Here is a 15,000-nt window from a genome sequence, read left to right on the forward strand (position 1 = left end):
TGGTCAGACCAAGTCTGGAAGAGATTTGAAAGTCGATGATAATCAGGCTACCTTTTGTGTGTACGGTATACACAAAAATACACAGTGTGAGTGTGATACGTACAATAACATGTTGTACTTACATGTTATTACATCAGTTATTCCATTGTACCTAATGTAACTAAGGTGATCTGCGCTGAGCTTAAGGTCCAGACCAGCTCGCCGCTATCGATACAGTATGAGGCTTCGGCTTCGGGAGGGAGGTTAACAAACGTTCTACCACCGAAATATCTGTGGCATTCACCCCCCTAAACCTCACTCCCATCCTGGGTCTACTGCACCAGTGTAACCAGAGAGAGTAGATAAGAGAGAGGTTCCGCTGGCCCATTGTTTCCAGGTTCTGTCGCAAGGGGAAGGGGGGAGGGGAATCCTCCTTTAGGCAGACCTAAGGACTGTTCTATTCATTCTAGGAGCATTATGACATGCCCCTTTAGGCAGACCGGAACCTGGTCACGTTAGGTGCCCATAGAAACCTATTATGTTGGCATATCTCGATACTATACCAAGAATCTCTGGTGTAACTGACTGAGCTGATCTGCACTAGTTCACCACTCAGGGCTCAAACCTGCCACCTGCCAATCAACACTCCAGTTTGAGCATGGGAGTAAGAGCATGGGAGACACAGCGCGATACAGCCGAGCTAAAGGTCCAGACCTATATCTCAGCACTGCCGATACTGTATGAGGCTTCGGGAGCGTACACTTTAATTAAAACCCTCTTAAAATAAAGTGTCTCCACAATCCCATATGGGAACTCTGGAGCAGAAGCTTGCAAGTTTGAATCCCATAGGGCAGGGTTCCTCAACCTTTCTGGGTCAGAGGGCTACCCGAGGGCAATTTGTTCATTAAAAATCATCCACCATGAAAATAAGCAAGAACCTACGGAAAAAAGACGAAAGGCTTGTCGTATCACTTCGAGGCGCACTTGAGAAGCTCCTGGACCACCACGTTGGGGTCTCCTACATGGGTCTTTGGAGCAGAGAGAGGCAGGTTTGAATTGGGGCCCTACAGGCCTTATTGGAACTTGGGAGGCATACAATGAGGTCTAGGGGGCGTTTGTTCCAAAAAAAAATGTTGAGAACCTCTGCCTCTAAATGTATTGGGTCTTTGGAGCGGAAGGGTGTATGTTGGAATCCCATATCAATTGTCCACCTGCAGCCCTTTGTCAGACTGGGACTGTTATAACTGGGAGAGCCGGACAACCATCAAGTAAAGGTAGGGCCCAGTGGTATGCTCACAGTCACACCCAAATTGCAGGTGCTGGACAAAAGGGTCAAACAATAATGAAAATAAAATTGAATGTCCGCACTCTTGCCTCCACTTTGCTTTTCTAAATTTCATTTCATCTTCCCAGTGCATGTTTCAGATCAGACTAGCTGATAAGTCTAGGTCAAGAGGACACAGAAGTGCTGTACCTTAACCAATGTTGGCCTTGGCCATGGATCAATCAGCTGAGGCAACGTATAGGCCTACTGCAAGGCCGGGGAACCGGGGTTTGGGTCTGGCCTAGGTCATTTGCTTATCCTTCCATCTCTCTCTCCCAATATAATATAATATAATATAATATAATATAATATAATATAATATAATATAGGCCTACAGTATAGGCCTACTGTCTGCATAAGCCAAGGCATGACATTGAAGTTCGGATGAGTTTCAACATCTCTCGGGTCCACCTGGTTGGCTGACCTATATTTCGCTCCCGCCTTCGCCACCTGTGATTGGCTGTTGTAATGTTGTTTTGCACTGCGTGACGTAAATGAGACTTCCTCAAAGACAGATACAGCGCGCTCAAGGACTGTAAACAAAGCAACGACTTGACAGCGAGTTTTTTAATGCGAATAATTTTCCTTTGTGTCGTTTGTCGCACGATTATCTGCTTTTTACGTTCTTTTAGCCACTGCTGAGCGTGACCACCGAAAGGGGGGCAGCAGACAGACAGGCGGACAGCCGAACCGAACGGCAGACAGACAAGCAGACTGCAGCACGGGCTTGTTTGTTTGGTAGTGCGCATTCGTCCACGCGTGCATTGCGGAGAGCGAGCGAGCGAGCTATTCTGGGCTTCCGCCTGATTCGGATGTCTCTGGTTTATTAAACCGACCAACGGATTCGGCAGCTGTCTGCGATTCCTTCTTCCAAACTGTCTAGACGCCCCCGCCAGTCGGTAAGTCGTGCACACCGAACCCGGATGCGCAGTTTCTGGCTGGAGCGGATTTGGTGTTAGTGATCCATTAGCCAGCCATGTCCGTTCGTTCTCCATTGGTGTATCACACACACGCACACACACAGAGACACAGACACACACTACATCAGGCTGCAAGAATTGCAGGAATGTCGAGCGGGAACGAAGCGAAGGGCTGTCGCTGACTGTTTTGGTGCCACCGTGCATGGGCGCGCTTAGCTGGCACACACACAGAGACACGAGCGCACTGGCGTGGGTTCTGGGCCGATAGACATGACATGACACGTCTGTGGAGGTTGATGTCTGGGGTGTTGGGTGGTGTGTGTGAGGGGATGGGGAATGTACGGTAGGGCCTTTAGGGTGGCTGGTGTGTGTGTGTATATCTGTGTGGTTTGCAGTGCTGGTGATGATACTCATTACAAAGCTCAGGCCACTACAGTGTAATGGTTCAGGTAAACATAGACAGGCAGAGTGGCGATCTCGATATCTCGCTCTCTCTCTCCCTCTCTCCCTCTCTCCCTCTCTCCCTCTATCCCTCTCTCCCTCTCTCCCTCTCTCCCTCTATCCCTCTCTCCCTCTCTCCTCCTCCTTATATGGGACTGCAACACACACACACACACACACACACACACACACACACACACACACACACACACACACACACACACACACACACACACAATCCACTTAAATACACACACATGCTATCTTTCGCCTTGTGAGGTGCCATATATGGAACAGCAGTCACCAGACTGCAGACACAAACACACACACACACACACACACACACACACACACACACACACACACACACACACACACACACACACACACACACACACACACACAGGCACCCCCAGAGAGAGTGCGCCAGTGGAACTGGGTCATCTGAGAATGGCCCTGGTAGATCATTCAACCAGGAAACACACACACACACACACACACACACACACACACACACACACACACACACACACACACACACATGTACACACAACTACACTACATACGACACACACACACACACACACACACACACACACACACACACACACACACACACACACACACACACACACACACACACACACACTAGATTATTCAACCAGGAAATGGAGTAACACAGCCTCCAAAACAATAACCACACACCTGAGTGTGGTGCAGTGGGAACAACAGAGCATGTCATGTGCGTACGTGCCGTGTGTGCAGCTGTGTGTGCGTGTGTGTGTCACCGTGTCTGTGTGCTGTGTGTGTATGTGTGGGTGGGGGGGTTGCCACATGGGAGTGGGCAGTTGTTTGTGTGGTTGGATGGCAACAGTCTGCTCAGGTGTTTTGCTCAGAATTTGGAGATGTACAATAATATTATGTATAATTTTGCGAATATAGAAAACTTGTGTGTGTGTGTGTGTAGGCGTAGCTAACTATGTCCCATAACAGAGTGTGTAGTACGCTAGTGTCATTTTGCACCTGTTCACCCCCCTCGGGGATCGAACGTGCAACCTCGTCAACTACAATGGTCCGGCAATGGGAGACACAGTACGATACCGTTGGGCCAAGAGACTAGTCTCGGCCCAACGGCACGAGACTGTATGATGTTTTACCAACGTTCCACGCCAACTCTGTGCTAGTCAGCCTCTGTTACACTAGCATGTGTGTGTGTGTGTGTGTGTGTGTGTGTGTGTGTGTGTGTGTATGTGTATGAGTAGGCATGTGTAGGCGGAGCTAACTCTGTCCCATAAAAGAGTGTGTAGTGAGCTAACGTGTGTGTGTGTGTGTGTGTGTGTGTGTTCTACAGTCGCCATGGTGAAGACGTTTCAGGCCTATCTGGACTCGTGTCATCGGCGCTACAGCTGCGTCCACTGCAGAGCCCATCTGGCCAATCATGATGACCTTATCTCAAAGGTGAGTGTGTATGTGTGTGAGACAGACAGAGAGAGACAGGGACGGAGAGAGAGAGAGAAGGAGATAAAGAAAGATAACAAAATGACATATTTTGTTGACACACACAAATAGGGACACCAGGGACACATGCACACGCATCTGACAAAGAGGAGCGAAGTTTGCCCTTCATTCCTATGTGAGGGAAGCAAAGTGGGGCTATGAGCAAGCAAACAGGGACAACATGAAGTGAAAACCTCCAACCAAGGAGTGATTTTCGCCTGCAGTGGCCAATCAAATGAACAAAGCAAAAATTTGAATCGCTGTGATTCGCCGCTACAACTTGTTGACCGTTGAGCTGTCAGAATGGAACACTCAATGTGCTTCACAAAAATGAAAGTAAAAAGAAAGGAAACAAGACACAACATTAAATAATTAGAAATAAAAAAAGAAAAAAATATTTTTTATATTTAGACCTGCTAGGGGAAGGCATCTGAGAACAGCTTCGTCTTGAGTGTAGATTTAAAGCTATCAATAGTGCATTTTGTTTTACATCACCTGGAAGCTGGTTCCAAAGCTTTGCAGCATAGGAGCTGAAGGCTGCCTCTCCACACTTTGTTTTGACGTTTGGAATGACCAGCAAATGCTTCTCCATTGACCCTAGTGACCAACAGTGCAGGTGTATAACTGAGGGTCCTCTTTGTGTATTGTCTTCTCTGTAGTGTAATGTGGTTCTCTGTGTAATGTTAAGTGTTATAATTAGTGCAGATTTGGAGTGTAATGCAATGCTAGCCAGACGGTGCCCTACTAGTGACACAACACCTTCAGCATTGCTACTAGTCAGGTCAAGAGCAATGCAAGTACTTTCTGAGCTCCCGAAAAATAGGGAACTCCTCCCACTTTGTCAGGAAGCAAACAACCATAAAGCTTGAAAGTGACGTCACTTCCCCCGATTTCATGGGACCTTAAGCCGAAAATTGTAGCATGTAATCCAATGGTGGTATTAAAATGATATTTCGATCCCCTCCGAGTTGTGCCACAAGCTCCAATTACGGTATGTTGTTTCTGATATTTTTTTTAATTTTTCTTATGAACCCCTAAACTTTTTAGAAACATTTTTCATGCAGACGGCCTCGGAACAAAACATTGATACTTCTGCATGAATAATCTTTATCTAGCCTTTTAAACAGCATATTTGTAGCCCAGCGCATGTAATGACTGAGATCGGAAGATATTTACTCGCTACCATGTTGTTAGATGGTCAGCTTAGGTCCCGTGAAATGCGGAACTAAGGGGCGGGACTTTCAAGCTCTATTAGCAAACCAAGGGAGGCGGGTCAACTATGCCCTTTGGGAAATGTTAATTGTTATGCTCTTGATCAGACCAAGTCTCGAAGAGATTTGAAAGTCGATGATAATGAGGCTAACGCAATGCTTCTCTGTGTGTTTTCAGTCTTTTCAAGGCAGCCAGGGCCGAGCATACCTCTTCAACTCTGTGTGAGTACCTCAGCTGTGTGTGTGTGTGTGCGCGTGTGGGAAGGGAAGAGCCGGGTCGATTGAAACACTATATTTCATGAATCTGAACTTGGGATTACGAGAAACTGTTGCGTCATGTAAGATTTCGCTTCTTCTGGGCTCAAAACACTTTTCTGGCACAAGATTTCCTATTGGAATTACAAGATGAATACAGTAGAACTATATTCACTAGATTTTATTTGACAGAAGAAGTATGCTGAAAAACTCGAGACAATCAATTTCTTGCCTTCATCCCACATGAAAATCGATCCGGCTTTCCTTACCTCAACTGTGTGTGCGCGCGTGTGTGTGCAGTGTTAATGTAGGTTGTGGTCCATCAGAGTAAAGCTAATCGTGTGTGTGTGTGTGTGTGTGTGTGTGTGTGTGTGTGTGTGTGTGTGTGTGTGTGTGTGTGTGTGCAGTGTTAATGTAGGCTGTGGTCCATCAGAGGAAAGCTAATTGTGTGTGTGTGTGTGTGTGTGTGTGTGTGTGTGTGTGTGTGTGTGTGTGTGTGTGTGTGTGTGTGTGTGTGTGTGTGTGTGTGTGTGTGTGTTTGTGCAGTGTTAACGTAGGCTGTGGTCCATCAGAGGAAAGCTAATTGTGTGTGTGTGTGTGTGTGTGTGTGTGTGTGTGTGTGTGTGTGTGTGTGTGTGTGTGTGTGTGTGTGTGTGTGTTTGTGCAGTGTTAACGTAGGTTGTGGTCCATCAGAGGAGAGGTTGCTGCTGACTGGCCTTCACGCTGTAGCAGACATCTACTGTGAGAGCTGCCACACCACCCTGGGTTGGAAATATGTAAGCACACACACTCGCGTGCGCACGCAGACACACAAACACACACACACACACACACACATAATGTGACAGCTGTCACATGACTCTGGCCTGGAAGTATGTAACACATACACAGGGTTTAAATTGGGGCGGAGCCCTCCGGAGCGCAGCTCCGCCTCCTCATCTCGGAGGGACAGCCAAACGGAGCTGCGCTCCTGCTGCCCCACCCTCGGTGTATTCACAGTTCATATTTTCACCTCTTCTTGAAATATCATATTTTTATGAAAGTTTTCCAATGATAGCAACATGAAATAAGATTAAGGGACTCCCGCATTATTTCAGTTATTATGCATCTGCATTCTGCACATGCGCTGCGAGACACCACAATTTGAGTTTGCAACGTTGCAACTTTGCAACAGTTGAGCGGTCCGGAGCGCTTGCTCTTTCTCACAGCTAGAACAGTTGAACTACTCCGCTTCGAGTATGTCACTACTTCAAGCCTGTCCTCCATGCTTTCATGTTCAATGTGCAAAGTTAGTAGGCTAGATACAATGCCTTTTACAAAACGGAGGTAAGCTGTCATTTCATTTGATATCGGCTAGCTTTCAGGCAAAGTTAACCAAACAGTCATGCAGAATAGCTTGGTGTAACTACTTTAACAGCAGTTTGTTAATGTGAGAAAATCAACATCAAGTTTGGGATTTCCGTCCATTGTTCTGTCAGAATGTGTAGCCATTTGGTTGCAGGTTACTTTTATGTGGGCTTAAACATGCCAGGAACGTATTCAAAGTTTTTAGACAGTAAGCAAATGACGGGATTCCTGCGTGTCCATCCTAGCGTTGCGTGTAGAGCAGTGCACCGTCTCTCTCGCGCTAGAATTGCTGCAGCAAGTTCCAATCTATTGCCGCCTTTTGCCAAAGTTATTGCTTTGCAAAAAAGCATTTACTTAATGCGACTGAAGTGTAATTAAAACATATGCACGGAGCGAGATAGCTGAACTAACTATACTACTGAAATAATCAGTCAGCCAAAGGGGCAATGTGTAAAGAAAAGACGTGTCTGAGTGAGAAGATTCTCTGCTGACTCCGCCTGATTTAAAATGACAGTGCACACTTTCACGCATTGTAATAGAACAGCATAGCCTAAGCATACATTTTTTACTTATTTTTATTACTTATTAGGCATAAAACGTGCTAACAAATGCATGCTAAACCCAGGACATTATAGGAGAATTAAAATCAATCATATGATCTTTTAAAACAAATTGTTATTCACATCAAATAATATGAGTTCTAGTCTCAGGTCTACACCTTTGTAGCTTGATGGTGCAGTGATGGTGGTCAGAATTAAAACTTTTTTGCCCCTGTACTGACAGTCCAATAGCATACTGTTGCCAACTGACAGGAGAGAATATTAAAAGGTAGGCTACATAAATGTATCAGGTGTGATACAGGTCTAACTGTTCCTATTTTTTAGCAACCTAATACAGTGAAGAGGGAATGAGGGTACCTTGCTGTTTTTCTCATAACTGAGTAATACATTGATTTATGTATGATATTAATTATGGGCAATAACTTCATAGAATACATGTATTTGCCTGATGGGGCGATGTTAACCGCGAGTGAAGGGCTCCCCCACCTCCCAAAAGCCAATTTAAACACTGCACACACACACACACACACACACACACACACACACACACACACACACACACACACACACACAATGTCAACACAATGTCAACACACGCGTCAATGTCACGTTTAGAGTGAATAAAGCGAAAAATTCATGGTGAAACTTCTTCAGCGACCTCAGCTTCTCAGGTAGCGTAGGTCGTTTCTGGTGTACATGATGCAACTTTATAAATGTGTGTGTGTGTGCGCGCGCGTCTCCAATATGGCGTACATGCTGAGACCGGAGTTGTGAGCTCCTTCAAACTGCTCTAAATTCATGCCGCACACCCGTTGTAATTGCCATCGTTAACGCAAGCAAGAAGCTTCGAGAAGTGATCCTGATAATGTGTTTATGTTTAATATCGAGTATCAAAATAGCGCACAAGGATGGTTGGCTTCCCGAAAGCAAAGGCACAGCAAATAGCCAAATATTCTTCAATATCCTCCATTATTGGTAGTCGTCATATTTGGAGAAGGAGGTGTTGTTTGTATCCTCAAAACTGCTTTTATTTTGAGAGCCACATTGGATTGTGACTTAGCATTATTGTATCTGTAACATTTATGTCCATATGTACATATTATGAATTGCGGACATAAATGAAGTAGTTCAAATGTGTGTGTGTGTGTGTGTGTGTGTGTGTGTGTGTGTGTGTGTGTGTGTGTGTGTGTGTGTGTGTGTGTGTGTGTGTGTGTGTGTGTGTGTGTGTGTGTGTGTGTGTTACAGGAGCAGGCGTTTGAGCTGAGCCAGAAGTATAAGGAGGGGAAGTTCATCATCGAGCTGTCTCACATGATCAAGGACAACGGCTGGGACTAGACACCCCCCCCCCCTCCCTGATCAACATTACCACGCCCACCCGAACCGCAGCCTTGCCTCTCATCAGCATGGACACGCCCCCTTATCTACATAACCACGCCCACCACCAGAGCTGCAGTCATGACTCTCATAAGGACGAACACGCAACCTTATCAACATATACCCCCTAGAGGCGCAGCCTTGCCTCTGATAAGGACGAACACGCCCCCTTATCAACATATACCCCCTAGAGGCGCAGCCTTGCCTCTGATAAGGACGAACACGCCCCCTTATCAACATATACCCCCCCTCCTGACACAAACACACCCACCAGAACAGACCACATCACCTTGCTTAAGACGTGACAGATTTGTGCCGATGAGCCCATACCCCTTCAATATCATCACGCAGTGAGGAACAAATATGGTGTTTTGGTCACACCTCCCTCATTAACATAACCACTCCCCTTCGTCGCAGCAGGTGACCTTGCACAAGGACAGATATGCCACCTCATCAATAAAGCCACACCCCCTCATCAACATACCTACAACCATGAGGTGAAGAGAGAGGGTCCGAGGTACTCTGAAGTCTGTTAAAAGTCCTTCATTTGGACAAATGGATAAATACGATGTCCATGCCTAAATGAAGGACTTTTAATGGACTTCAGAGTGCCTTGGACCCTCTGTCTTCACCTCAAGTTTTCCATTTTGGATACGGATGATCTCCTGAAGATTTTTATTACCCCACAGATGGAACTTATTCTCTCTATATATATATACCTACAAACGTCTTCGATGTAAACTATGCCTCTCTTGTGGACAGATATTTGGCTAAGCTATGCCCTCTTAGAAAAAAGCTCCACCCACCCATCATCGCCATGGTGACTGGCCATGCCCCTCTCCATGCAATTCTCCACGCTGTCCGATGTGTTTTTGCTATCTCTTCTGCGTGTGCACGAGCGCTGTGTGTGTGTGTGTGTGTGTGTGTGTGTGTGTGTGTGTGTGTGTGTGTGTGTGTGTATACGAACCTTGTACAGCTTAGACGATTTTCCTTTTTGTGTTCTCACAAACACACACAGACTCTCTCGTTCTCTCTCTTACACACACACACACACACACACACACACACACACACACACACACACACACACACACACACACACACACACACGCACACACACACACACAGCAATCTTTACAGCATGAATCCCTTCCGCTGTTTTGAGGGTGATTTTAGGGGGGGAAAAGTTTAGAATAACACATGTTGTGTGTGTGTGTGTGTGTGTGTGTGTGTGTGTGTGTGTGTGTGTGTGTGTGTGTGTGTGTGTGTGTGTGTGTGTGTGTGTGTGTGTGTGTGTGTGTGTGTGTGAGTGTGTGAGAATACTAAGATTTGTAAAAAAAAAGGAGGAATTTTATTGCACATGTGAGCTTGAAAGACTGTTTTTATGCTGTGTGTGTGTGTGTGTGTGTGTGTGTGTGTGTGTGTGTGTGTGTGTGTGTGTGTGTGTGTGTGTGTGTGTGTGTGTGTTTGGAGCTGAATACTCCCCTTCATCAATGTCACTAATGTGTAATTGACCCATTCGGCACAAGTAGGGCAGGGGACGCTCCCATACACACACACACACACACACACACACACACACACACACACACACACTGTGTGTCTCTGTGTTTGTATGTACAGAGGGCCCATGTGCAAAGCTGGCAGCATTAGTTGGTATTGGGTGGCTGGTGTATGTGCGTGCGTGTGTGTGTGTTTGTGGCCTTAGATTGTCTCATGCTGAATTGCTCATCTACACCTAAAGCACGTTGGTAGGTGTCTGAGTGTGTTTGTCTGTGCGTGTGCGTGTGTGTGTGTGTGTGTGTGTGTGTGTGTGTGTGTGTGTGTGTGTGTGCGCGCATTGTGCTGTACATACAGGCTAAAGGTGACTGTTTGTGTGTGTGTGTGTGTGTGTGTGTGTGTGTTTTATTCCCACATTGTAAATATAGGCTAATGCTGAATGAAATGTAAAGATTTGATTTGATCAGCTTTTAGAGTTCTATATATTTCCTATCACATCTGTGCGTGTAAGTGAGTGAGTGTGTGAATGAGTGAGTGTATTCTTCTGCTTGTGTGTGTGTGTGGGTGTGTGCACAGCTCTGTCTATGTCTATGTATGCTTTGACCATGAAGTGTATTTTTAACCTTACGACTTTACATTAAAGCACTATTATAATCTCTGCCTCTGTTTGTGTGTGTGTTCACATTTGTATGTCACGTCCGTTAGACTTTCTGCCAGCATGTATCCTTGAAAAGAGTTGCATAAACTTAGCTATTTATTGTCATTCTTTTTCATTGTTATGTCTCATGCAGGTCAGATAGGGTTCTAGCACTTTCTGTGTGCTGCAATATAATGGCCGTCCACAAGGTGGCAGCAAATCCACATAGTTCCACCACAGACTGATTCAGGGAGCCTGGCTCCTAGACCTGTGTGTGTGTGTGTGTGTGTGTGTGTGTGTGTGTGTGTGTGTGTGTGTGTGTGTGTGTGTGTGTGTGTGTGTGTGTGTGTGTGTGTGTGTGTGTGTGTGTGTGTGTGTGTGTAGCTCTGGAGCCCAGCTCAGAAAGCTGAATGGAACTACAGGTCGGTCAAGAGCCAGGCAATGATCTAGGCTAGGGCCTAGATTCTAGGAGCTTTGTGGTTACTTCTTCATGCTAATAGGAATAAATGTAAAGGAAACAGGAAAGCTTACAGGGGGTAAGGGGATCAGTTCCCAGAGAGAGACAGGGCACAAAATAAGGTTTTCATACATTTTAGGCCTATATGTATTGGATGGGGGGCATATTCAGATTATGTTGTCCTGGGCCTGGCAAAAGCTGTCAGTGACCCTGAGAGGAACACTTACTCTCTGCATTAAGATATTGTTTCCAAACTGTGGTTCTAGCCTGGCTATCACAACATCAAAGCTGAAGCAACGTCTCACACTTATGATTTTTCAGAAATGGCCTTGAATGTCTGTATGTTAGGCCTCCTGGACACAGGATCTACATGCTGTCCTGTAGCCTGCTGTCCTGTTGACCAGTCACTTGTTAACTTGTTGTCTCTGGCGATACTAATATAGTATGTTGTTAATTTAGCCTATATTCATACGGCATATTTTCATTTAGATCCATACTATATTATTTACAGTTGGCCTATGCAGGGCCTATCTGTTTATGCTATTACCCAAAGGCATGGCCTATAATCAAGTGGTAGGCCTATATTTTATGTAGGCCTATATTGATTGATATTTTTCAATGACTGATACACTGCCTACACACAGTAGGCTACGATCATATAGGCCTACTGTAGGCCTACTTGCATTAGCTACTGTATTTGTCTCTCACACCTAGATATGTATTGTTTGTTAATAAAGACATTTATATGTAGATTTGTTCTATGCTTTATGTAATATATTTCAGAAATAAATGGACCCACAGTCAAGCGAGCCTATTGCATCATGCTCTTGCACAAAGAGCCATAGCCTGCGGCTCTGACCCAGACCAGCTGTTCCCCAGACGGGACACATTTCCCATGGACCTTAGCAAACATCCGTTGACGTGGCCCGACTTCCACAGGGCATACCGGGGCGATTTAAACTTTGGCAGCATCAGTGCACACAGACAAAGCTCTGTGTCGGTAGCATCTGTCTGCATACGCCTACATTGGAGTTGACAAACTCGTTTTTAACGTTTTTCTAACGATTTTGCGAAAGTCTCTTTGCGATGTCGGGGAAGATCAATAAGCGAACTGCCGCAAACGCCGAGTCCATCTCCGGCTCCGTGTCCTGCGATGAACGCATCCTGCGAGACTGCCACCAACTCTACATCGACCCCGAAAGCGGTGAGTAGGCTACGCTACTAGATTAGAGAGATCTGATCTGTTCCGTTACTACTGTCGGTGTGGGTCTGACACCCGTCTGCCCGTCTGCTCATCGCCTCGTGGATGTGTTTACATTTGTGGTTTTCAACAAACCGTCTGGGCTGTTGCATGACAGCTTGTGGCTCCGCATTTTTGGCAGCTATGCTAGCTGCTGTCTGCATTTTAGTGGTTGATGGAACTTGGACCTGGACAGCTGCCAAACAGAGAGTGACTTCAGCACACAATCACGAGACAAACGGCCGTTACTTGAGACGCATATAATTGTTGAAGTGAGATGGAAGTGTTCGTTACATGCTGACTTTACCAAAAATGAAGATGGGGGTAAACATGCCATTGAAGCTTCGAGCTTGTTGTTCAGCTATCTTAGCTGTCATGCTAAAGCTCTTATCATCCATCATTGGCATCCCAGGCTCGTGGCTAGCAGCCGGCTTGCTAAACTGCTCTGTAGCAGCCAATCAGAGCGCGCCGTCTGAAAGACGTCACTGACTTCAGCATCAAAGTGACTTTTGAAATCCGTCTTCAGTTTGTAGCCTACTTTGTAGCAGTACACACACACAGAGTGCGTTGCAATATGCGACCTTGCCTCCTCCACTTGCCTCCTCCACTTGCTTCTCGTCATGATGACATCACTGACAACAGCATTATATTTCAATATCTTGCAAAAGCTCAATTGTAGAGTCTTCTTCTCATTTGCAATTGGGATGGTGAATGAAAAACAGTCCCTCAAAAGCTGTTGTGGCTAGGCTGACAGCTGGGAAACTTTATCGTTTTCTCCACGGAGGAGGGGCCAGGAGGCGGGACGAGGAGACAAGCGCAAGTGGAGGAGGCAAGGTCGCATATTAAAACACACACACACACACACACACACACACACACACACACACACACACACACACACTTTGAGGCATAAAAAAAGGCAATTTACAATGACGTGGGCTGAGCAACACTGTTTTGTTGTTCATTTAATATTGCATAAAATATTTTTGTTTTTGATGTTTTATATTTTTTAAATAATGGTAAACTATGTTTTATTAAGTAGTCTTGGTGTGTAAAGAAAGCAATGCAGTGGTTTTCTCATGATGCGTGAGGAGTCTATTTTCGATGTATTGTGTCTGTGTAGGTCTGGTGTCCATCGCCCAGTCTGTGGGGGTGAGTCTGTTGGCTCCTCGTAAGAAGATCACGGTGATGCTGATGGGAAACCACTCAGCTGGGAAGAGCTCATTCATCAACTGGTAAACACACACACACACGCACACGCACACATGGCCGCTGACAGCTTTGGCTGGGCCCGGGACAGAGACATCTGGAAGGGCCCCAAACCCAACACACACACACACACACACGCACACACACACGCATTAGCTCACTAGTACACACACACACACACACACACACACACACACACACACACACACACACACACACACACACATCACTTCTCCAATATGTGAGCTCTCTAAAAAATACAACACTTTACATACTGGAGAAGAATAAAAAGTAACAACATATTTTGCCATTTTGAGTCCAAATGGCATGTCCATAATGCTGGGATTGCCCAGAACCAACGTGTGTGTGTGTGTGTGTGTGTGTGTGTGTGTGTGTGTGTTCAAGGTATGTGGAAGAGCACATCCAGAGGACTGGCGTTGCCATAGAGACGCAGGGCTTCAGCTTCGTCACCAGCGGACGCAAACGAGAATCTCTCACCGTGAGATATACACACACACACTTCTACATATGCACACAAACTTATTCACACACTCTCTTGTACATACATGCTGTGATGGAGTGACCATCACTAGGGTTGTGGGTGTGTTCTGACTAACATGCCAAAGAGCCTGGCTCTTTTGGTGTAGCGGTCAGAGCCCCGGTTTACTACCCCAGAAGGTCTTGGTTCGAGTCCCAGCTGGGCAACTCTACTCCCCTTCGCTACAAATGGTGTCAGAAGTGGGATGGCTGCCGTGAGGCCATCGGAAGCGTACCCATTGTGTGTAAGCCGTAATTCCATGTGAGGGACCCCCAGGATTGGTGACCCCGGTGTGAGGGACCCCAGTGATGGGTGAAGCATTGATGATGGGACACACTGGCTGCGAGAAGCATGATGGGCAGTTGCGTGAGGGACACCATGAGTGTGTGAAGCGCACGGGTGCGCTGCCCGAAGGGGAAGGCAGTGTGATGGAGGGACCATCACTAAGGTTGTGGGTGTGTTCTGACTAACATGCCAAAGAGCCTGGCTCTTTGGTATAGCAGTCAGAGCC

At 46.1% G+C, this 15,000-nt stretch overlaps 2 protein-coding genes across 2 annotated transcripts in view; both read left to right on the forward strand.

Moving 5' to 3' along the window:
- Window positions 1-1,803: 1,803 nt before the first annotated feature.
- ypel3 (yippee-like 3) lies at window positions 1,804-11,068 on the forward strand. The gene is made up of 5 exons (XM_063221310.1): window positions 1,804-2,202; window positions 4,016-4,122; window positions 5,551-5,594; window positions 6,295-6,403; window positions 8,780-11,068. Exons 2-5 carry the CDS (start codon window positions 4,021-4,023, stop codon window positions 8,867-8,869), a joined length of 345 nt encoding a protein of 114 aa, XP_063077380.1. The 5' UTR covers window positions 1,804-2,202; window positions 4,016-4,020; the 3' UTR covers window positions 8,870-11,068.
- A 1,355-nt stretch (window positions 11,069-12,423) lies between these two features.
- si:ch211-11k18.4 (uncharacterized) overlaps window positions 12,424-15,000 on the forward strand; it is a 14,748-nt gene continuing 12,171 nt past the window's right edge. Inside the window, exons 1-3 of the mRNA XM_063220638.1 lie at window positions 12,424-12,706; window positions 13,866-13,977; window positions 14,357-14,450. Coding sequence (XP_063076708.1) covers window positions 12,589-12,706; window positions 13,866-13,977; window positions 14,357-14,450 — 324 coding nt within the window. The 5' untranslated portion in view covers window positions 12,424-12,588. The remainder of the gene's footprint in view (window positions 12,707-13,865; window positions 13,978-14,356; window positions 14,451-15,000) is intronic.

Source organism: Engraulis encrasicolus, chromosome 17 (genome assembly GCF_034702125.1).
Source record: "Engraulis encrasicolus isolate BLACKSEA-1 chromosome 17, IST_EnEncr_1.0, whole genome shotgun sequence".
NCBI classification, from domain to species: Eukaryota; Metazoa; Chordata; class Actinopteri; order Clupeiformes; family Engraulidae; genus Engraulis; species Engraulis encrasicolus.